The sequence below is a fragment of the Lissotriton vulgaris genome, chromosome 5, assembly GCF_964263255.1.
Source record: "Lissotriton vulgaris chromosome 5, aLisVul1.2, whole genome shotgun sequence".
Taxonomy (NCBI): domain Eukaryota; kingdom Metazoa; phylum Chordata; class Amphibia; order Caudata; family Salamandridae; genus Lissotriton; species Lissotriton vulgaris.
Genome location: NC_141693.1, coordinates 970692567 through 970718178, shown reverse-complemented (window position 1 = coordinate 970718178; position 25612 = coordinate 970692567). Strand labels below are relative to the sequence as shown.

At 42.7% G+C, this 25612-nt stretch overlaps 1 protein-coding gene and 1 pseudogene across 1 annotated transcript in view; one reads left to right on the top strand and one right to left on the bottom strand.

Annotated features, from left to right (window-relative positions):
* CLRN3 (clarin 3) overlaps window positions 1-24604 on the bottom strand; it is a 53895-nt gene extending 29291 nt beyond the window's left edge. Inside the window, exon 1 of the mRNA XM_086922568.1 lies at window positions 24231-24604. Within this exon, the coding sequence (XP_086778694.1) occupies window positions 24231-24471 (241 nt within the window). The 5' untranslated portion in view covers window positions 24472-24604. The remainder of the gene's footprint in view (window positions 1-24230) is intronic.
* On the top strand, window positions 1594-23171 carry LOC147711841 (ATP synthase F(1) complex subunit alpha, mitochondrial pseudogene; annotated as a pseudogene).
* Window positions 24605-25612: the final 1008 nt, after the last annotated feature.

The window sequence follows — 25612 nt, the reverse complement described above, 5'->3', positions numbered from 1 at the left end:
GCAGGCTTGTTCCTGTACCCAGAGGTCTTGATGTTTTAAAGTTTTCAAATTGTAGTAGCCAGGTTTTCAGGGGTGGTAAGAGAAGTCCAGCCAGACACAGCTTAGGGTGCAGAACTTCAGGAACAGCCATTTGGGCTTAGGGCTCACTCTAGCAGAGGCTGAAAGCAGGCTCCAGGTCTGATCTAATTGGAGGAGGTCAGTTGGGCAGGCCCAGGAAAAGGCCTCTTGCAGCTTGTTGTGGCCCAGTAGCTTTAACAGAAGGTCACCCTCCTAAAAACCTTGAGTACACTTATTTGTCCTGGGAAAAGAGGGAGCAGGTCCAATGCTTTAGGGCTTCTCTCAGGCCACAGATAGTCTGGTCTACGGTGCCAATGAATGCCACAATTGTGGCTGCCACTACCATTTGTGTAAAGGTTTTCCTCGTCTCTCAATGCCCAATTGGGTGAACGTTCTCAGAGTTAACACTGTTTATTTTTGCAGCAGTTTTTATCTTCTCTTTTGCAAACAGTCCCACAGTGCCCATCCCTCCTAAAATCCAAAACGGCAAAACCCTTCTCCCTTCTTGTTGCAGGGCATGTGTGGCCTGGGTAATAAGTAACCCTTCCTCAGTGGTAACTCCAAACTAGTTCTGGGGGCATCTTCCCCACCCACTGGGCTTGTTGCTTAGCCGATTCAGGAAACAAAGTAAGAGGCTGTCCAGGGGTTATCTAACATTTGCCTGTGACATGGAAGCACCCTCTGAAGTAAATTACATTACTGGGCAGAGTCAAAATGGCCCAAACCCTCCTCAATCCCAATCTTTTGTCCTTTAATGGGAGCACTTTTATATCTCATTCAGGAACATTGACCTGATAGGTGGCAGTTGAAGGCTAATGTAAGTTGGCCTTCGAGAAAATCCATCTTCAGCATTAAGTTGGTCTTTTAATCAATATTTTTAATCAATATTAAAAGGAGTTGTTACATCATTTTTCTTGCTGGTTCCTACTCTGAAATAACAGAAATAATATTTATTATTGCTTCCCATCGTTTCTCTAGGGACCAGCCAGCCTTCCTATAGTGATATTAGCTTTTGGCTTCTAGTCACTGTAAGGACATGTTGACAATCAATTTCTATATTTCCTATTTTATATTCTAAGCACCTTGCATTGAAGGGCTACATGGCCTACAAGGTGCAAATTATGAACATGTAAAAAGAAAGGGATTATGTCAAAAGGGTTTATGTTGATAGGTCAAATTATAATTTTAACACTTCTACAATCAGGCTAAAGTGATAGGCCTGAAGCCACGTTTGCCCTTCCACTGTAGCAGATGGCACAACAGATGGTGTAGTCCACAAGTGACCTTTAATTGCCAGGCCCTGGATACACTTTGTACCATATATTAGGACTAAAAATCACGTTAAATACACCAATTAGGAGTATGCCCATTTGAGCATGTTTAAAGGGGAGCAAAGGCACTTTACAACTGGTAAGCAAGAGTAAAGTGCATAGCATTCTAAACCCTCAAAATAGGTAGAGCAAAAATAAGGGGGACTTCATGCAAAAGATGGTCATTTCCTAGACAGGTCAGCCAGAACAGAAGGCGGGGATAGCCATGAAGGTTCTCATAGCTGAAGCAAAAACATCTGGAAAGACCATCAGCATTGGTGAAGTCAGTCCCAAGGTGGTGTTCCACCATGAAGTCCATATCCTGTGGACCATTACATCAGTTTTGGATTGTCTCTCCACATTTCGCATGAGCCACCTGACAGATCTGTATTCTGTTTGAACCAGAACTATGTATCAAACATTTATGATCTCTATTTCTTCGGAGACCACTGTGAATGCTCCCCTTTCATAGCACTCCACCTCTGCTTCCGGGGTAGTAGCCATCTGTTGATAAATGCTACAGGTTTTTCTAGCCCCTCATCATTAAGCTGTGGGAGAACTGTCCAAGTGCCATGCTCTGAAGCATCTGTCCACACAGTAAATTCCTTATTGAAGTCGGGTGCTTTGAGTACTGGTGCTGACCACACGATCTCCTTCAATGTGTCATATTTCCTTTGAGGAGCCTCTGTTCAGATCAAATTTGTGGGTTGATTTCATGATGTGAGTTCAGCAAGGAGGCAACAATGGTCATACAGCTTTCACAAAGCACCTGCAATACTTAGTGAGAGTTCTGAAAGGTTCCCTAGTCAGGGTGGTCTAAATTTAGGGTTGGACGGGCCTTACATGTCCTCCATCAACTTGGCAGCCCAAGTACAGAGGTGAACCCTGTCCTATCTAGTACTTACTGCCCATGATAGCCAACATGTTTGTTGCAGAGGCTGACACACTTCTGTCAAGTAACTCAGGTGGTCTTCCCAGATAGAGCTGAAGACTGCAATGTCATCAATCGAGGCGGCATTGAATTCTCCAACTCAACCAGTACATGGTTGACTAACTATTGGAAGGTGACATGGTCATTCTTTAACCCAACGGGCATTATCCAGGGTCTGGAAATATCTCTCAGGCATGGAGACTACTTTTCTATCATTTGAATACTCAGTTAGGGCAATCTGCCAATACCCTGATGTCAAGTCAAAGATACTAAAGAACTTGTCAGACCCTAATCTGCCAACAAGCTCTGGATATTGGGTGAGCATCAGTCTTGGTGACTGGACTGATTCCCCTGTAGTCCACACAGACTCAATGTCCTGGGGTGCTACCCAGGGGGGACTTTGGTACCAACACCACTGGGCTGGACTGAGAACAAAATGGAAAACAGCCCTAGCAACTGGCAGCATTCCATCTGTTAACCTGTCAAAGTAGGGGAGTAGACTGCTCCCTCCACTTGCCCACCCTGCTCATTGTATGACAGGATAGGTCAGGGAGGAATTAACTTATTTCTTTCCCACCCCAATCTGTCACCATGAGCATAGTAAATTCAAACCTCTCATAATGGGGCTTCAATCTGTCACATTGACCCTTAAGGAGTACATGGGGTCTACAGATCCACCAGGTTGGTGACCACCCCCTTCCTCTCATTCATTCCATATGGCCCGATCCACTAATCCTGGAGGGCTCAGGGCATTTTATGCTCCACAAGCCACACTTTATGACCAGGTTGTTTTTTCCCAGAGCGGCCTTCTGGTCAAACCATTGTTTTATTCTTTCCTGGCTGGCCTCCAAAATAAGGTTGGCCCTTTCCAGATATTGTACCATCCTTGCAACAGTGATTTTGCATCTTAATCCTTTTTAACCTGTGTTTTAATTCCTATGTATCTTATTATTGCTAGTCTTGCATACAAACTAAAAGCTGACTATTGCACTTTCCGAATGCTAATTTTGCACAAGTTCTATTAATTGTTAGTATGCGTCACTTTATGCAAATTTTGCACATGCATTATAAAGATAAAATTGTATTTTATCACGTATTTGCATTCGAAGATTTAGGAAATTGCTGTTGTTATTCATATTCATGGGCTGAATATATTTTGTATATGTACTATTTTATGCTTTGATGTTTTTTTGTTGCTATATGGTCATATACTTATATATACCGAATAAAGCATTTTGAATCTGTACCATCCTTGCTCTGAGGGCCAACACATACTCTACTGGGTCTTGTGAGAATGTCATTTGGGCTTTCGCCCATCTCTTCTTCACAAGACTGGAAATCCTCTCACAGGGTGAATTTAAAGGGGCTGAAACTTCTATTCCTTCTTTAGTGCTTCCCTGTAAGCAAACAACAAGCATGGCAGTAAGATGTCTCACTTCTGCCTCATGAGCTCAGTGACACCCATAATCACAATCATACCTTTCAGGGTCTTGCTAAACCTTTCCATAAGCCCATTGGTCTGAGGGTGCTACGATGTGAAGAACTTGTGGGTAACCCCAATACTCATCTCACATTGACCTAATGTACAATGAAACTAAATTGGCCCCTCTATCAGGCACCATGTCCCTTGGGGAATCCTCCTCAAGTAAATATCCCCATCATTGTCTTGGCACAGGTACTGTTCTCAGGGGTACAATCTCAGGTTATGTTACTGGGCTCTTGGCGCTCATCTGAAAGTTGTGAAACTTGTTAGTGCCAAACTTGTTAACATAAAAAAGTTTTCAGTCTTTCACAAAAGGGGAGGAGAGTGGTTTCTTTCCTCACACTTCCTCAGACCAGGCACAAACAGTAGGATAAACCTGCTCCCTAGGGCTGTCTTAGCATTAAGGGGAAAACCAATGTTCACGCCTGTCCTCTTAAAGGGTGTCCCTAGTGCAGGGAAATTCTGGAGGGAAGCCTTACACTTCCCTCCTAACTTGCCACTGTCCTGATAGGTCATACAAGTCCTACTGAATGCATCTGCCTGGATACTTATTTGGGGCCACTAAAAGTGGGTGGCCAGGTGGTCAAAGGTCTACCAGAGAGAACCTCCTAAGGGGATGTTGTACCCAGCTCCAGTGGAAAAGCCAGATAGCTCTGGGGGACCACTAACACTCTGGTTGACCCAGTCACCTTAAACTCACTATATAGGAGACCATTCTCCCATTAAATGTGGTGATCACCATAGATATTTCCATCCTTCTGCACCTCAGCCTCTCACTAAGGATCCTTGAGAATGGGGTAATTCCTCTGCACTTTGCAGAACTCTGCCTGGTTTGGTCCTCCTACAGCTTGTCACCCAGGCCAGCTTAGGCAGATATCCAAGGACAGATGTATCCTCCCCTGTACCTACTAGCTCCTTCCCCTTTGGGTTGGAATCCTTCCGGACCATAGCCATCCTTGGCACTAGTTTCTAATGGCCCCAGTCCCTTCTGATCTTGGTTTGAACCAGGGCCACTGTTTCAGGGTCCAGGCATGCCTGACTCCCCATCAGGGCAGCTATAGTCTGTGTGTTCATAAACATCCACTCAGGCAATCCTAACATTTCAGCATGTGACATGGGATATACCTTCTTCCAGATAGTATGCTCCAGGTCATTCCCAAGCAGACAGTCGACCAGCGTAGCTGGACTTACAGCTACAGCAAAACTATTTACCCCATCCTACACCAGGGGAATCATCACCACGGGATAGTTTCTGACCTGATTGTCAGAAATCACTACTAAGTGGACTATATCTGAGGTAATCTGCACTGCAGGCACAAGATGAAACCTGACAGGGTCATATTGGCTCCTTTGTCTTTCAGAGCCTTCACATTCTTCCCCTAGATGGTAAGTCACTACCTGTATGTCAGAACCCAGCCGTCCTGTGCAATAAACTGGAACAGGCTCCAGTATAGAAAGTGCATTTTGTGTTTGGGCATCTACGACTGCTTTTTATGTTTCCCATTTTAACCTCCTTTTCTTTAAGTTCTTTATGGTGCAAATGCGTTTAAGTTTGCTGACAGGAGTCGGCCTTTGCTCCCTCTCCCTTGCAAAGCATTTTTAAAAAATGCTTCACGCCATCGAGCCGTTGCTTGGCTTACTGGTCCTGAACATGACCATGCCACCACCTGCATATCGGAGACGTGTCTTCTGGATTCCCTTCCTGACTCTTCTACAGCTGGCAGTTCTTGGTTCCAACTTCCTATTTTGGATCACCTTCACTGGCCGCTTTCCCTGCCTTGCCACATCAACCATTACAAGCAAGGGGGTAACCCAATACTAGTTTGTGGACCTGGGTGCAATTCGGGATATAGAAAAACAATGGTCCTCAAACCAATCTTTTGTCAAAATTAATTCAATTACGTTATTTACACATTTTAGAGCTAATTGATTATCACACTCTTTGGGTAGAAAACAAATCCTAAAGGGAAGAAGAAAAGATGTGCAACAGCCAAACATATACAGAAGATTGTGAGTTCATTCCGTTGAGTAGCGGAGCTATTCTTCTTAATTTTTCAAGATGCAAAAAAACACAATAACAATTTCATAAAAGGTTGCTCTGGGGGAACGTGCAGAAGAGACAGTGCTCAAAAGTTGTGGTTAAGAAAAAAATCCAGGGAGTAGAGTAACATAAAGGAGTTAGAAAGGGAGATTGATAAAGGATATCAATCTGGGTGGCCTGGCCCAAAGTTAATCTACATGGTCTATTTACATAATTTTACAATCACAGATTGTTATCCTGTGAGGCACGTCATGAGTTGGTGTTGGGTGGGTCCAGGTGTGGGGGTATATAGTCGTCAACGTTTTCGACTCGAGTTGTGGCGCATAGGAGTGTTTGAACCTTGGCCTGCGAGTCTTCCTCAGGACTGGCGAACGGGGGGCGACCAACCAGTGGTGTAGGATGTCTCATCTAATGAAGGAAAAAAGCTGTCAGGGCTGGCACATCTCCAAAGTTCCAGAAAAGTGGGGACAGAGTGGTAGGAGCTTACCTGCATTTCATCATGGCGGGGAACAGTCTGGTGATTCAGGTCACAAGGCAGGAACAGCCTTTCTCTGCCGCAAAAAAGCGTCAATCATGGGTCAAAGTCTGCTGCTCGGGGGTCGGTCAGACATGCACCGAATAAATAGGGGCCTGTGAAACAATGAGAGGGAGGTATTGGCGGTCAGCAAGGTATGCTTACAGTAGTTAATAGTTAAAAACGGAGTGCCCAGGGCATGGATCTAAAAAAGATATAGGAGTGATGATGACCTGGGGCGTGGACGCAATATTGCCAGTAGGTAAGGATTTTCCAAAGGATGCCGAGCCGCTGTGGGCGTCGGTCTACAACAAGGGAGTGTGACTCCATATTCTATAATGGTGATGATGGCTGGGAGAGGCTGTAACCTTGCATTGGGTATCGGCACCGCTTGTGACGGGCCTGTATTACACAGCAGTGTGATGGTTAAAACATGTGGAGCGCCGATGATTTACCTGTACGTTGTGCGCTCCCGCTCATATTCTGTTAGTAGAGATGGCGGCCTAGGTGCTGGGGAGTTACTTAAAGCACCGCGAGGACGTATACTTCGTGGTAGCGTGAAGCTCACGCTACCCGTGTCATGTTCAATAGATGGAGAGCGAGGTAAGACTGCTCCACGTGTCAGGATGCAGTAGTGATCATGTATGATCAGTTGAGTATTCACAAATACATAAGGTCGGGTACTTAATACATCAACAATTTCTTGTGATCGGCACAACTCTGATGCTTAATAGATCAAAAATTCAAAACAATAATTTAATACTTCAGACACGTGAGACAGAATAGATAGTGTGGCAGGAGCCGGTTATACATAATTCTACAAGGGCTCGCAGTTCCAAAGGATCCGTTTATAAAGCTGATATTTAGGAGTACAATTAAATGTGAAACTAAGCACATTAAGGATCCGCATATTAAAAGGTGGGGACATACAGTGGCATACATAGAATTATGTACAATTAAAAAGGAACCTGGGTCCAACAAGTGCACTGGTTCTCTGATAATGTCAGTGAGTCAAGGTAAGGTAGCTGGAAGGGCACATTTTTAGACATTGGTAAGCACAGATACCTGTCTACCTATTTCCTCTGACTCGTCCAGCCCCCTAGCTACTGTATCCAGAAGGTGTATCCACCTGCATTCACGAGCGTTCAAAATGTTCACGAAATCACCCCTTCTGGGGTTGGGTTTTACTCTTTCAATAACCCACCATTGAGACTCTCAGGGGTGTGTTCAAAAGATGTGAAATGGTCCACCAAAGGTGCTCCATGGACCTTACAGCGGATACGACTGCAATGTTGTAATATGCTGCTTTTTACCTTTTGGACCTTCTGTCCAATGTACATAAAATTGCAAGGGCATGTTATGGCACATATTACTCCTGACATGTTACAATTGCTGTGTTCTTGTAAGGAATAGGTGTGGTTGTTATGGATAAATTGTTTCACTTCACTCGTCATAGGCCAGGCCTTAAATTGGCCACATTTGTGGTGTCCTTTCACTGGTGGTATCCTCCACAGGGTAGCTATCGGATGATTTGTTTGAAAACAAGGATAAACGTGTGAACGACAACACAAGGGAGATTGACTATTGAAGTAACTCAAGAATTCCAACTATTTCTTCCGAACTAAAGACTCTCTATGTGACTCATAGGTCATTGAGCACATGTTGTTCTCTGGTTAATAGGGAAATCCTCCTTCTTGGATGTACAGCATTATTAGAAGCCATTTAATCAATGCGCCTTTACCTTTTTGAAGGGGAAAGCTTTAAAATTAAGGATCTGTGACAACTCTCTGAAATCAACTGCACATTTTGCTTAACAGAGGAAATAACACACCTCTAGAACCATATAGACCCCATGACCTCTATGATAGAAGAGAAGAAAATGTGTCTTTCTTGGTCCTGATGAAGGTGATAGACATTTGGGTTTCACCGAAACGTACGTAGGCCATGACAAGCATCTGAGACTCTTATCCAAGATCAAACCAAGAAGAAGAAATTACCAAGTCTGAAACTGGTGGACTTCCGCAGTTTGGTCAAAAAGTGAAATTAATTACAACGTTACTGGTGTATCTATGAATATGATTTTCTCTCAGATGTCTTTTTTAACGTGTATCTATTTGTGTGGTATGGTAGTAGTTATGTATGAGTAGGATGACAGGAGTGAATGTAAGTGTGATGAGTCTTAGTGTGGGGGTCACTGTAAATACATTTCACAATTTGTTAAAAAGTGGAAAAATGTTTGGTATTCATGTGTTTTGAACAACATAATGACTTCTCTTTACGGTATAACTGTGATGTCCATAAACTGAATCCCTAAGATGTCTGTAAACAAAAAATACTATAAAATATCTTTGATAAATAAATAAACAGAAAAAAAGGAAATGTATATGTGTGAATAGATTCTATTGCTGTGAGTAATACATAGATTAGAGTTACTACCATTTTGTAAATCAGATAGGCCAGTAAAGAGGATCCTTGTTACATATTGTATTTTTCTTCCCCCCGTCTTAGGTCTCAAATTATTAGGGGGATACCTTTGTACCTTTAGCATTTCATTTTTCGCCATGAGAAGCATTCAACAAGGCACGGACGCGTTCGCATTTGTATAGCTGCTGGTGTTTGCAGACACCGGACACCCTACTTCTTTCACACTCGGAGAAGTGCCTTCTCGTATCCAACAACAAACCAGATTTCGAGACTTCTAGGAGGTGTTACCAATAAAACGTGCCTTCCAAGAATGGAGGCAGTACCTATTGGGGTCGCCACACACATCACCATCTATTCAGACGATAAAAACTTACAATTCTTTAGAGCAGCCAGAACCCTCACTCCCAGCCAAATGATATGGGTTTTATTTTTTTTGTGAATACGACTTTATCATCATATATCGTCCTGCTGCTCAACAAGAAAAAGCTATGCCTTATCCAGACTGGGCAAGGAACGTAAAACCACCTCAGAAACTCCACTCGCTATCATACCTAGTCAATTATTTGAGATGGGGACAAAAGGGTCGAAGTTTCTACTGAATTTCTGGAGCTGCTGGTCAAGGCCTGCTTTGAGATCCCTACACTAGGCTGGCAACAGGACCCCAACAATATCATAAAAGAAGGTCTATATTATCATGGGAAGAAGTTACTAGTGCCCGATCCCGGTTTACAACAAGTCATATAATAGTGTCACAAAAGTTCACCCGCAGGACATCCAGGGGGAGAGAAAACCCTGCAGACATGCCAAAGGTGGTTTTGGTGGGAAAAGATGGCTAAAGATGTGAGTACATATATAAATGCTTCTTCTGTTTGTGCTAGACAAAAGGCATCTCATTGTGCCCCTACCAGGTTGTTACACCCTGGTTGGTCTCAGATACCGTGGCACTCCATCAGTATGGACTTTATGACCAATCTTCCAGCTGCTCAAGGCTACACTACCATTTTTGTAATTGTGGATCTGCTTACTAAGGTGGCTAATTTTCTACCACTGAAAAAACTTCCCACAACTAGAGAACTGGTGAATGTTTTCATCTAACAAATAGTAAGGTTACATGGGTTACCCTCCATTTTTATATCCAATCGAAAGACACAGTTCGTGTCCAGGTTCTGGCAAGGGATATGCACAGCACTGATTTTTGATCATTGGTTATCCACAGCATACCATCCCCAAACTGATGGCCAAACAGAAAGAACACATCGGACATTAGAACAATATTTACGCTGTCTCATGTGTACTATCACATGTGACTGGGCTCAGACTCTCCCATTGGCAGAATTTGCATACAACAACACCACACATTCCTGCACTTGGGTGTGGCCCTTTTATTTCTGTACTGGGTGTCACCCTAAATTCTTGCCCTTATTTCTGCCTTTACACTCAACAGAAATACCCACAGTCAAAACACATCATGACACCCTTTTAGGCATATGGCAGAAGGCTACACAAGACTTGAGACATGCAAAAGACTCTATGAAACAACAAGCGGACAAACATTGTCGTCCTGCCCCTTTATATGAGGAAGGAGACCAAGTTTGATTGGCTACAAGAAACTTGAATTTAGCAGGTCCAGGAAAACTACAACCCCAATGTATAGGACTCTATCCGGTGAAGAAAGTGATGTCTCCTGTTGCCTTAAAACTAGACTTACCTGAGGACATGTGTATCCACACTGTTTTTCACACTTCCTTGTTAAAGAAGTACAATCCCTTATCCGATCCTGAGAAACCCCCCTGCCTGTCACTATTGAAGGTAACTTAGAATACAAAGTGAAACACATTCTGGATTCACGGAGGCACAAAGGCAAAATCCAATGCCTCATAGATTAGGTGGGGTATTCTCCAGAAGATAGATTGTAGGAACCTGCAGAACAAATATATGCACCTCAAACACAAACTTTCCCCGAGCACTCCAATATCAGTACTGAAATGTTCATATCAGATCTATCTTCATGTAAATTATGAGTTCAGTTGGTACAGTTAGGTACGCATTTTCTTCCAAAATAATTTTATTCCAATGTTTCAATTTTTAATCCAAAGAAAAGCAGCCAACACATGTTTCTTCGTGCAAAAATCTTAGGGCCCCACTTAGGGGCCCCATTAGGATGGCGGGCGGACTTTTTCCGCCAGCCATCCCGACGTAAAACGGGACCGCCCGCCCGCCATAAGGGTGGTAGTCCCGTGGGGGCCATTAGGATGCGCCCGCCACACTGGCGGACGCATCCCGCATTTTTAACATTGCGGCGGGCAGAGCTGAAAGCACCGCTCACCGCAATGCTAAAAATGCACACTGCGCACTTCAATGCATAACATGACTGGCACAGTGCGGTGCCTGACACATTGTACAGTGAAGTGCAGGGGGGTACCATAGGTACCCCCATGTGCACCCCCCCACCCCCCATAGTCCCTGGGGGCCCGCAACGGGCCCCCACAAGACATTTCTGCATGCCTTTCCGTGGTGGCAACGCCACCACGGAAACAAGCATGTTCCCACACACCCTAATATGGATGCCAGTGTCTAACAGACACCGCCACCGTATGAAACCCTTTTCTGCCCGGTCAACTCGTTGACCGGGCAGAAAAGCGGCGGACGGTCTTTCCGCCCGCCGCTGTCCCCCGCCATAGTAATATAGCAGGGGGAATTGGGTGGAGGGCGGGGAAGGATGTCGGGCGGATTGCCACCGCCCGCACGGCAGTGGCGATCCGCCCGACATCCTAATGGGGCCCATAGTGCTGTGATTTAGTGTTAGTAGCACATTCCATGCTGAAAAATCAGCACATATTGCACAACACTGTGTGCCAGTGGGTGCAACTTCTCAAGATGATTTTGCTGCAGCTCAAGTAGATTTTCAGCTTGATCGGCAGCCTTCTGACCCTGAACATTACCCCTACATTCAAAAAATCCTCTGGATGTCCTCCTTTTGACCAGAAATTGTGCTAAGGGGTGCCAAATCTCGCTCACCAACTTACCATTATAGACCTTCATATTAGTTAAAATTCCACCACATGGAGATTAGCAGAATTTGGCTATAACTCTGCATTACAAGAGTAATATGGAGTCACCAAATTCCACCAATTCCACAGGGGGAGCAGAATATTCTGCCCACCCTTAGTTTTTACACTGCTACAGTCAAGCTACAATGCCAGGCCTAAAGCTATGTTTGCTCAACCACTGTAGCGGATGGAACAATAGATGCTGCAGTAAGTGACATTTAACTTCCAGGAATTGGGTACAATTTCTTCCAGATACTAGGGACTTATAATACCAATTAGAAGTATACCAAACTGACTTTGCTTATAACGGAACACAGGCACTTTACTAGTGGTTAGCAGGGTCAAAGTGCACAGAGTTCACAAGTCATTAAACTGATAGGGTGAAAATCTGGGGGCACGTCACATAAAAGATGGTCATTTCCTACATATAGTAGTTTGAGGAAAAGAGTCTAGTACCAATCTGGGTGCTGTTGTGTAGATACATCCTGGTAATGCATGTTCAAGTGTTGCACTTGTAGGGAACAGAAGTAGCCTGTGGTGAGAGATGCAGTATAGTACACTTATGAGTGTGTCAATGCGGACTGGGGAAAAAGCAGTACCCTGTCACTAGAGGTTAAAGAAAGGAGAACCCCACGGTGTACTAAATTGGGCAACAGTAGTACACAGTTGCAAGATGTTGCATGGGAAAGTACCTCATGGAGTGAAAATGTGTGGAAGAGTATTCCCATGGCATGAGAGAATGCATTGGGTAGCACCAGAGGTGTACAATTTGGAAGAAGAGAAGTTTAATCTCCCAAGGGTTCACAAGAGAAAGTAAGTCATGGAGTGCAGATATGGGGAAGGAGAGTACCCCAGGGTTTTGTGGGTGATAGCCTTAAGGTTCAGCTGAGTGTTGTGGGTGATAGTCAAAAGTTTCACCTGCATCGTCATTCAGTAAAAAGGAAAAGATTCAATGTGTTTGTGGTAACAGAGCAAAGTTTGTTTGTGACTGTATTGTGGTACGTTTTTTTCACTTTGCCTATAATGAAGTTGGTCAGTGTTTGTGTTTGAATGGTAGTATCTGACGTAGCCTCTGTGTGTTGTAGGTGAGCACCTCTTTAACTGGTGAAGTGGTCTGGTGTGAATGACTATATTGCTGGACTGCTCTTGTGTTTGATTTTTGTGTCAACAATTGTTCACTAGGTTTTGACTGGATACTATCATTCAGTTTAAAGGATGTCACTTTTTCTGATACAGGTTCCAGGGGGTATGGTACCTTGTGCAGATTAAGTGCATTCTTCAGCCTGGCACTTGATCATGTTGGTTTGACAAGCAACTATGACTGGGTGTGGGTTGTATTCGAGTGCTGAGTTGCACTTTTTCGTGTGAGTGTTTGGTGCAGTTGTTGTCCCTGTGGGGATGTTTGTGTTTCTTGTGGAAGATGGGGAAGGTGTAAGAGTTTGTTCTGCTGTGCAGTTTGTAAAGTGAAGTAGATGCCTGGGGACATCACATATGAGTACGGTTTAATGATAGTTTATGTGTTGGAGTCTGGTCAAGGGAATTTTGAGTTGAGGTGAGGTATGGTTAAATGTTGCATTTGTGTTTTGTTTTGTGCCTTGAGTCTCCAGAATTAGGAATGATGAGGGAAAACGTTGTCAAAGGAAGCCAGTGGGTTCGTCCCAGGCTGTCACATGACTACATTACCTGCGTGCATAAACGTTGTGTTGCATCAGTGTGAGTGTGCATATATGTAGTGGTAGGGCCTCATGTCCGAGGAGTTCTCAATACTTGCATATCTTGGATCGTTGAACACTGGTAGGCACAACTTAGTTGTTGTCGTATTTCGTAGTTTGACATGAGGTGTGGGGAACCTCATATCTTGGCCCATCACAGAGTTTGTGTGACTGATATTTTTTGTCTTTGTCTGTGGGGGTATTGGAGAGGTTAACAGGTTGTTGGCGGGTGAATGTGTAAGCTAGACATGTTGATTGATTGTGAATGATTGTCCTTGCTCTTTATAAATGAGGGAATGGCTGTTTATTGATTTGTTGTTTTTAAAGTAGAAAGGTATGTAGTATCCAGCAGCCCCATTCCCACTATGTCTGAGCTGGTGTTCGGAATGCTGAGAGAGAAGGATGCAATAGATTCTTGGTGTGTAGTCCGAAGTAAAAGCTAGGAAAGAGTTGCAGTTGGGGAGAAGATGGAGTCCTTATGGGATCTACCTGCTCTTGATGTAACCGAAGGGACTAAAGAACTTACCTCCTAGTTGAATGGCTATAGACTCTTATATGAAGACCTTGCCCTCCGATTTTAACACACATCAATGGTGCCAGGGAGCCCCATCAAGGCTTTCACGTATATATGGAGGAGTGTGGCTCAATGGTTAGAGCGGCAGACCCTGATGCAAAGTTCTGGGCCGGGACCAGGGTTCAATTCCCGCCTCGGCGGGTCTTGGGCTTAATTTCCTTGGACCTGACAATTCTCGCCTCAGTGCCTATTCTAATCATGGGCCCCACGCTGCAACTCTGGGCAATAGCTTGCTTAACCTCCACACCGGCCCCAACGGCGCTAGGATGCCTGGTTTCACCCTGGGGGTGCCCAGGAGTGGACACTTCACAGGGAAAGCCAGGAAGGGTTCCAGAGCGGTATGAGTAATAGCGCCAGGAAACCGCTTGGTGACAGTGCGCTCTACAAATACCTTGACATTTATATTTTACATTTACATTTACATTTACATTTTACCCTATTGAACTCCATACTACAGTATAAATTAGACACTGCACTCAGTGAGAATTCAAGAGGGGTTCAAACATGTGAGATGGTGTTAGAAAAGTGCTGTGGAGGTACACTGTGCTTGCATTTCTCAAACAGAAGCAACTATTGTCAGACTGCTCTATGCAACTAAGCCTGCTCTGATTTGAGGTTGCCGCAAGTTACAGAAGCTAAAAATATCAGGTGAGTGCAGGTGACAGCAGCCAAAATTGCTAATGGAGTGGGTTTATTGGAGTCATTAATCACCCTGACAAAGTGAATTCATCCAAGAGAGAGAAACCTATGACGGTGACAGTGCCAATGTGATGTTCCTCTGCCTGATGGTTCTGATACACAGAGCATAGAGCTTGCATCCTTTCGTGCTCAAAGTTCAAATTGGTAGTGGAGCTGTCCCATAATTAAACAGGTGAATGAGATGTTTCAGAAAACTTCTCCTCAATATGATGGATATATTCTAACTTCATAACATCACAGTACCCACATTCGTCTCAGCAGCAGATTCTATTGTTATTTTTGTACTTGCTTCTTTAGAGCTCGGAAGGCTTCAAAGTTATGAAGAGAGGCTAGGACCAAACACTGCTCCAACTAGAGGGTTATGAGCTTATGCAAATACAAAACAATCAATAGATATTTTAGTCTGTTTCTCTTTATTATTTACAGAACAGCGACAAGCAGATAGAGTGGAAAGGGGAGCCCTAAAGAGATATGCTTAGGTTTTGTCAAAGCAAGCAGCCATCTACCAGGTAGGATGGCCATGCATTTCACCTCCATTATAACCATAGTAGAGTGTGCTAAACAGTGTGTATGTTCCACTCTTACCAAAATGTTCTTGACCTCAAATAACAATTCCTTTTTTTATACTGATCTTACTACTTACATTCAATTTCTTATGATGGAGCAAAACAGAATATCTGCTATGTATCAGTACCAGAGACAGAAAGTTCTGACTTTCAATAAGGCTGTCCCAGCCAAAAGCTTGCATTTCCCTACCTGAGTCCACAGAAAAATAATATAATAATCTCTAGAAGGTAATACAAACTTTAGAATGCTTTTCTTTTGAATGTGGTTCCGAGTTTTAAGTAATCAAGATATCATCAGCTATTGATTCTCATCTAGATTCATTGACACAACGCTAACTTGCACATAAAACAAATATGCATGTTTGTTTGTGAAATGTATTTTATTATAGCATGTTTGGAATACATGAGACTCTCCAGAGTAAATGTCAAGCAACTGAGGCGTAGTGTTTGAATCCACTTCCAAGAAATGGTTGAAGAGAGCAGATTGGTACAGAGGCATGAACGTGTAGTGTTGCTGGGGTGAGAGAAGAGAGTCCTGAAAGAGCTACAATGGGACTTCTGCCTGTGTGTAACCTCATGATGGCCCACATCTAGATTCCTGAGATTTACATCTGGTCTTTTAATTACGGTACTGTCAGGGATTACGAAAGGGTATTATGGGATGAGGATTTTACCCTTCTTTGCAGATTCTAAAAGGGTCTTCTGGTAATGCACTCTTATCAGGTCCCCCCTTGTTCCAGTGCAACTATGTTTAAGACAAGAAGGCATTAAAGGAGTTGATGCCCGTTGAAACAGTGAAAATGTATTTTAGTTAAGTGTTATTTATTTTCACTTCCTTTCCGGTCCACAGGCCTTTTGAATTTACTTCCAGATTCTGTTTTAATGCAGAACCCTTGCTCTGGTTCTCATAGTTTCCATATCAGTTGAGTTTTTTTTATTTCACTTCTCCATGCTAGGGTTTGTCTCATACCATCTCATGATACAGCATGCAAGGTGCCCTCCAGATAATAGCAGAGCATTTCCTAATGTGCACAGCCCATACCTCGGCTCTCATCTCCCCACAGGTGGTCTTCCATGCTCATTCGTGAGCCTCACGCGCTACGATACTGTGTCATACACACAGTATCTATCATATCACTCAACTAGATCCATCCAAATGTCCATCTACAGACAGTTTTCCTTTTGCAGCACACACATTCTGGGACCACGTGTAGCCCAGCACATTGTATATGCACAAAAACACACAAACACGGTACACCCTAGCACAGAGTGGCTACAAAAGATTCCAATTTGCATAACAAGACATCAACTCCAGGAACTTATGGTGGCCTGTGTATAGAACGTCTGGGCTGTATGTGGGCAATGCCCTCCTACAATGAAAGAGTTGACATCACCAAAGTTTGTGTCTCACCACTGCATGGATATCTTAGTCTGGACTCATCAGTGGGAAATAAAGAAAAACTTGTTTTTCAAACCTGCCTATGATATTTGTTTAACACATCATTTACCCATGAGTTTCTTGGCCCTGGGTTTAAGTAAAATATAATTTGGCAGTTCCATGTGGAGAGACCAGTGGTGGCTGCCTCGCATCAGGGGTGGTTGGTGGAAATGGATTAAAAAAATAATAATAACAAAAAAATAAACATACCTTTTCCTTTGCCGACGCGCCACCGCCACCTCTCTTCCGTCCAGGTCTGCTACAGCACCAGAAGCACTCAGGCTTCCGGGCGATCCCAGCCAATCATGACGCTGTGGAAGCAGTGTCCTGATTGGTCTGAGCATCCTATTTGGATGCTCAGGCAGTGCCTGGGGAGGCTAGGCATGTTCTTGTGGAACATGCCAAGGGCACATGACAGTTTTTATCTGGCCCCAAGGGCCGACCAAACTGTCATGTGCACTTAGAGGAGTGCAAACCATTCCTCACTCTGCTTGGTGCCATAAAGCCCAACCCCGCCCCCACCTGGCTCGGAGTGCTGCATAGAAAAATAAAATGATTATAACGCCTTGATATTATCATTTTCTTTTTCTTTTGTGCACTGCTTAACTAGACTCGGACTTTCACAGCTTTTCTTAACTTTTAGGCAACCTGGCAATCTGCGAACGGTTACCTGAACCTGAGCAGTTTAAAGGGAAGAAGCTCTGCAACATAGTTGTGTGAAATGTGCAGTATATTGGACTTCAGAGGAAATACAGGAATGCCAGCAAACTGGAGAAACATGTAGAACAGGGCACATGGACCATTTCCTGGGAATGAAAAGCTATTTGGAAAATCTGTATTTGTCAGAGAGAATGTTTGCAGAGCTCTGCTCTTTTAGAATCATGCACCTTACGCCAGCCCGGGCCTGAGAGGTGACATAATAACTAAGATATTATGCATTTCTATTGCCTCCTAGAGATGGCAAACTGTATGCTGCTTAGCGCTAAAACACAGGCACCTTTGCACCACAGTGCATTGCAGGCAGGGTTTTGCTTGTGCAGGAAGAGACCGCTCCTGCATGAAAACATTCCTTAACAGCATTTTCCTCTTTCTATGTGTACTGCAAAATGCAGCACACCTGGTAAGAGGAAATACCAAGGAGAAATAAAGACATTTCTCCTTGGTATGCCTAAATGGAGAGGAGTAGCATTCTGATACATTACCAGGTTTGTAAATCTTTCTAAATTTGAAAAATGCTCCAACATTCATGCGTGGATGCATAGTAATGCCAATGTTCCACCCATGGAACGCCTTCCCAATGTGGCTTTGCATGGCTTTGTAAGTAACAAAAATGATTTTGCATTGGGGTTGCACCACAAAATTAATACAACCCAGATACAAAATCTTAGTAAACTTGCCCCAGAATTTTTACAGGGAACCTATCAAATACAATACAATCTTTTTTCAAGTGTGCTCCTTGCCTTTGATTTAACACAAAAGAGCCACGCGAGATTTAATTTTTCAATTATATATCCCTCATGCTTCTACTCAACATAGCATCCGTTGCTGGACATACACAAAAATGTGACAGGATGTCCTCAGACACCACCAGGACTCATGCTTCATCATAGGACAACCCATGCTCTCCATAAACCCAGTTTGATGGAGAGGGGACCTTCACCTGGAGTCAGGGAGGCACTTCTATCTAAGAAGGGGCCCGTGATCTACATAAACTAAACACCAATGTGACATCCTGAACCGACCTTTATATTTACTAGAAATGACACTTGTACCATTAACCTGTTTCTGCCTGGTGGCTCATGTGAGTCCATGGCATTCCTCAGGATGGAAACATGGGATCCTGGTATGGCAAATATACACTAATTATGCCACTCCTAAGAGAAAGGGTGACCTATGTCAACCTCTTTTGTATTTGGCCTATAAGTACCTGTAACAGATAAAGATAATATTGAGATATCGCCTAGTGTAGATCACGGATATGTACAAGTATAGATAACCATCAGCATGCAACATGTTCATGCTCGGTGAGAAGTGACATTGCACATGTGAGATAACCTGAAACAATTTTTTTAGCGAGTTGTGAGACTTGCTCACAATCTTAACCCAGTATCTGTTCATCTGTTCCCCATGGAGGAAGGGCTCAGGAACCCCTGTAGTCACACTCTAAAAGTAGCAACGGAAAGGAGTTCAACATCAGTCAGTTATAGCATCTACCCCAATTTGCAGTAAAATACATCATGGGATTCAAAATCCCTGTACACATCCACCCTCTTACTTTGTCAAGGTGTGTTATTTTCAAGAAACTTGATTGTGTCTGCTCCTTCCTCCGGACGTGAGGAGGAGGGACGGGATGCATATTTATAGGGAAGCTAATGCCGATTGAAATCGCAGCTGTAGTCACTCATAATGCCTAACCGCTGAGGGGCAATTGCCTTCACCTGTGGCAGCATTTCTAAGAGAGTGCTTGGTATGCTTCTCTGCACAGAGACAACATCGGTCATGACATCAATACAGCAGCATCTCAAACAGACCAATCCCGGTCGTTCATTTAAGGTTCATGGTACTCATAGTCCCAAACTCGTAAATTACTCGGTCAAAGCCCACCGGCTGGGAGAGACCCAATACATATGGGTCCTGTTCCCTGAATGAGGGCTTTCCTGCATGGTGTGGCCATGATTAGTGATGTCATAAAGGCGGCACCCATGGTGGACCACACCCGGTCCCTACATTGCATGCTCATGGGACTTGTGGTCTCAGACTATGGTCCATTCAGTCCTATTGCTTTTCAATGTTTGGTAGTTGTTTCACCCTGAGTGCTGATTTCTCTCTGCATGTGGGTCTCGATCTCCTACACTGTGATTAAAAAAAACAACAATTGTATGAAAAATAAAATATGCTCCGTTGGCATTACGAGTCATTATGAGTGTTTACCGAGATGTACCGGTGTACCCCATGCATCCAATGTGAGTGTGCATGCGCTCCACAGACTTTATTAATACGATGTAGTACAGATGTAAATGTATGTCCGTTATCCAGAGTTTATATCAGACGTAATGCATCTAGGTGGATCAGGACTGCGTTATAGTGTTGTAATCATATGCAATCAGGTCTTTATACAAGTTGTAACCATGATATTTCAACGTTTAGCCCCTTCTCCCATGTTCTCAATCAGTACACCCATCTTTATTCTCTATGAACAGGTTTTTTGAAGGTCTGGGGTGTAAGTGTTTAATTTCTCTAGAACCACCCATGTCATGTCACCCATGTCATGTGCCACCCTGTTCACAGTGTTTAATTTCTCTAGAACCACCCATGTCCATGTCACCCATGTCATGTGCCACCCTGTTCACAGTGTTTCTGATTTCATTGTGATGGTAGGCATTCCATATTAGTATCATAGAAAGTGCATTTTACTCTGCTAGATGTTCGGCTAATCAGACACCACAGCTTGGTTTCAACTGTTCATCAAACATCTGAGCAACAGATGCAGGTGTGGCAGACAGCATAGCCCATGTTGCTGGATGTTGCCTTTGCTAAGGTGCAAAAACGCAAGCCATTCCTATTCACAAACTGCACTTCTAAAGTTGCTACAGCCAAAAAAGGACCCAAAACAACAATAAAGTACTCCAGCTCGGAAATGGAGTACATCCAGCATTGCACATAGCCAACCACTGCTACTGCAACACCCTACCATAAAAAATAATGAAATTAGGGACGTAAAGTAAAACCACAAAGGAAATTATGTTAAATTAAATCAAGTATTAATAGTAATTAAACATTTAAAAATATAATTAAATAATATGTAATGTTGGAAAATAAATATACATTATACAAAATATTTTAATTACTTTGCATTTACAAATGAATGCAAAAATAAATGTTATTAAATATGAGTAAATTACTTTTAAATATTTTGACATATTACTTTTAATCATTATTAATGTATAATATTTTTTTTACTTTAGGTGGGAATAAATGTATTTAGTTAACCTTCAGAAAAAATATTTTCATGTGAAATTGATTATATTTTAACTAATTTAATGTTAAATTAATAATTTAAAACATCGGTAATAATGTTGTAGCATTTTTTCTTTAGTTCTATGATTACAATAAATAGCTAAAAATAATGAATGTTCATATTTTACATAAGAAATATTTCAACAAACTTTTAATATGTTGAATATTTGTTTTACTTATTCCTATACTTAACCACAGAGAGACATGGCAATCAAAGCTGAGATCTCTGTATGGAAACGTTCAGGGAAATGTTGCCTATAGTTTAGCATAGGTAGATCTCCACCCTGCTGGCAGAGATCTCCATACAGTAAAGAATAGGGAAGGGTAAAACAGTTTTTTTCAACTTGGAGAAAGTTTGTTTTATATATTTATTTTAAATGTAGAACAAAAGAGAAAATGCTGCAGAATTATTAACTACATTGTGAATAAAAAATGTAATTAAAATACGTTAAATTGCATTAAATGTATTTTCTTAAAGTTAAGTTAAAAACTAAATTCCTACCTAAAGTACAAAGTGGATTTTTTATTATGCATTAAAAATAAATAAAAGTAATGCATAATATTAATTTAAAGTATTATATCTATATTTAATAAAATGTATCAATACATAATTTTTTTAATTAAAAACATTATTACAATATTTTACAATTAAATTAAAAATACATAATTTAAAACATATATTTTAATATTAAATTATAGATATTTATATTTTCAAATATTAACGTTTAAGTCCATGTTTCCATTGTTTTCTATGGGAAGGTGTTGCACTATAAGTGATTGTCCATGTGTGGTGCTTGACCTAAAACTGTTTGTTTTTGTAGTAACTTACACCTGTAAGTTAGGCTTCACCCCCTTTTCAGGGGTGGAGTGGTGTAGGTCTACACTTTTGAGTAACTTTACACTCAGATTTTGTGAATTGTCAAAAGTGGTAAAGTTACTCAGAGGTGTAAGAGTAAGATGATACATGTAGACTACCCACAAGCGTAACTTACCTATGTGAGTAGCCCCATTAGAGTGTACTGGTTGTACAACATAGATTTGGTTGTGTTTGATATTGATAAACTGATAACAGAAGGTGACATTGTGAAGAGAACAGGAGACATTGTCGATGTTCCTGTTGGTCTTGAACTGCTTGGCCGTGTTGTAGATGCTCTGGGCAATGTCATTGATTGAAGGGGCCACTCGGTAACAAAACCCGCAGAAGAGTTGGTCTGAAGGCACCTGGAAACTTTCCCAGGATTTCTGTCCGAGAGCCAATGCAGACTGGTATTAAAGCTGTTAACAGTTTGGTACATATTGGCCGTAGACAGCGTGAGTTGATCATAGGCGACAGGCAGACTGGTTAAACCTCAGTTGCTATTGATACCATCATGAACCAGAAGAGATTTAACGATGGAACAGATGAAAAAAAGATTACTATACTGTATTTATGTTGCCACTGGTCAGAAAAGATCCACAGTAGCTCAACTGGTCAAGAGACTCACTGATGCAGATGCCATGAAGTACACCATTGTGGTTTCTACCACTGCTTCTGATGCTGCTCCTCTTCAGGACCTGGCTCCTTACTCTGGCTGCTCCATGGGGGAATACTTAAGGGATAATGGCAAACATGCATTGATCATCTACGATCATTTATCCAAACAGGCTGTCGCCTACCATCAAATGTCCCTGCTGATGTGTCACCCACCAGGCCGTGAGGCTTAACCCGGCGATGTGTTCTACCTGCACTCTCATCTGTTGGAAAGAGCAGCTAAAATTAACGAACAGTTTGGAGGTGGTTCTCTGACTGCCCTGACTGTGATTGAGACCCAAGCAGGGGATGTGTCTGCCTACATTCCAACAAATGTCATCTCCACCACTGACTGACAGATCTTTTTGGAAACTGAATTGTTTTACAAGGGTATCCGCCCTGCCATCAATGTTGGGCTCTCTGTATCCCATGTCGGATTTGATGCTCAGACTAAAGCCATGAAACAGGTGGCCGGTTCTATGAAGTTAGAGCTTGCCCAGTACCGTGAGGTAGCAGCTTTTGCTCAGTTTGACTCTGATCTTGATGCTGCTACACAACAGCTGCTGAATCATGGTGTGCATCTGACAGAACTGCTGAAGCAAGGTCAATAGGTCCCTATGGCCATAGAAGAGCAGGTAACAGTAATCTGTGCTGGTGTTAGAGGATACCCGGACAAATTGGAGCCTTCAAAGATCACAAAGTTTGAGAGTGTTTTTGTTGCTCACATCCATATCCAGCACCAAGAGCTTTAAGCCACTATCAGGACCGATGGAACGATTTCAGAGCAGATTGATGCCAAGATGAAGGAGATTGTGGTGAACTTCCTGTCCACCTTTGAAGCATAACCATCCAACAGACTTAATTTTGGAATTGCCAGTCCTCTTGACACTCTGAAATTATACTCTGGTCCCATTCTCCATAAACTATTGAAGAATTTATGCTTTTGTTGAACAGAAATGTCTCTAATTGAGAATAAATGTGTTCAGGGGCAGCTCTAGGCTCATGGCGCCCTGAGCAGGGAGCGTAGGTAGGGGGCCCGGAAGAGGGGGCCGGGCGGAGCCCCACGGGGCTCAGGAAGGGGTTTTAATAAAACGTCCAGAAAAGGTGTTAACACCAGCACCTGCGGCTACTCCTACCCTTCCGAATTCATCTCAGAACGATTACATTCAGGAGGAGGAGGGTATTGTGACACACGACGTGGCCAGCAGTGGAAAGGGAAAAAATAAGTCAACCAGGAACCAGGAGGAACGCAGGCGCGGAGGCCAGTGAAGAGGGGGGAGGTCAGGGTGTTTGGAAGTGGAACAGAGCCGGAGGCCTCCAAATCCCTGCCAGGGGCCGCCAAGCAAATATGTATCCATCCTCAAAGGATTATTATATTAAGGATATATATTGGCGTGGCTGCCCCTGGGGTTTGGCGGCCCTGGGCAGGTGCACAGCTTGCACATGCCTAAGGCCGTCCCTGATGTGTTCCATAAAAAGTGTTCATAATGGAATTGCTAAAAAAGTTTAAAAAATTAAAAAAGAGTGTACTGATTGAACTTTTACTGGATATGTTACATTTAGGTCTCTCTGAGTTCCGTATTTGCTCGTTTTTAGAGATAAGTACAGAAAACAACTTGATTGCTGGCTATATTTATTTTTAAAAGTAGGACATAAACAGAAAATTGGCCTCCTATACAGATATTTTCAATACTGTCAAGCAGGATTGCCAGGCGAATGGCTGGTCTGACTGCACAACAGACAGTAGCAGAGAATAATATAAAGGCCATCCTTCCCCCACTCACCGCAACCCAATATCAATTTCAAGTCTCAATGTTTATATGCTTAGGTGTAACTTTGGAACTTCAGGCAAAAGCTTGGGAATCCAGAAGTAATAGCATACAAAATAAAATGCGAATAATTACCTTGAAAAGTGGATTCTGGTATGCCGAGTCCAGATTCATAGATTGTCTGTGATTTGCCTTCAAAAAGCCCGTAGGCTAAGCTGACGTACCCCCCAGAAGCATTATTCGCAGATGATTCGGTGAACGCGATCCTGCTCGACACCCAGTCCTGTGTTCCGAGGGAAGTGCAAACCAGTACGAAGGACCCCACACTGGCGAGGAAGCCGGCCATGAACATGGAGGTCTTTTTCCTGGACGGCATGGTGACGCCCTTTAGAGGGGAGCTGTTCTGCGCGTCTCCCTCTTTACGAGAGCCCTGCTGTGAAAAGGAAGGCGCCCGAGGACTCCAGATGTTTCTCAGCGGCTCATTTCCCTCTCATGGGATGTAGGAAAACTTTGCACCAACCAAGGCAATAAAGGTGGTTAGACTTTGGTCGGGAGAGAAGTGTTGCTATAGAGACTGCAGCCCGGTGTAGCAGAACATTCGGGAATAAGTCACTACTATGTCCATGAATAGTCTAGTCTTTTATTGCCTGTTTCCAAACAAATACGCATCCACGGATAGGCCATAAATGAAAGTAAAAATACAGTTTTACATTGCAGATAGTGGGTTTTCTTGTCACTTTTCATCTGTCAGCAGCGGAGGGCGCCAATTAGAGCTGAGTAATGATTGTTTCCATAAACTAAAACTAATATTTCACCTGGAAGTTCTGGAGATACATTTTCAGTATGCGGCTTGAAGATGCAATACTTCCTTATGCCATGACTGTTATGAAATGTGCCCTGCAATAAAGAAAGAGTGCTTAATTGCTCGATCTCTCCTAGCTGTCAGACTAGTTTCATTATTTTGATGCACGATATTTAGACTCCATCCCTTACACGTCATCAATGCTTAATTTGCATTTATGTTCTGATATTATATCTACTGTGTGCCTTAATAATATTAACATGTGAACATTTAAACGCCTAAATGAAATTTATTTACTGTATAAACTAAAGTTTTATACACATGTGAATAATGTTCAGTTTAATATGAAGACATGTATTCTGTATTTATGTTTTGCGTTTATATTTGAATTTACAATTACATATATTCTGAAAGTCATATTTCAAAGCGTAATCATGTATGCCTTTACTCACGTGTACATCTATTCTTGAGTTATATGTGCACAGGTATACTGTTGTTGTCGTATTTGAAGTGCATGTTTGAATGTTCAGTTAAAGGCCTTGTGATTTTTACATATATTTTGCTTGGTTATTGTGTTCTTTCTTTTGAGGGTGCGTTCTCAAGGTTTGATTGACTAGAGAAAAGGAGTCTTGCTGTGTGTATTAGTTTCTTGATAGTCAGGTATCGGAATAGAATTCCTGGCAAAAAACGTGAAGACCTAATGAGCAGAGGAAGC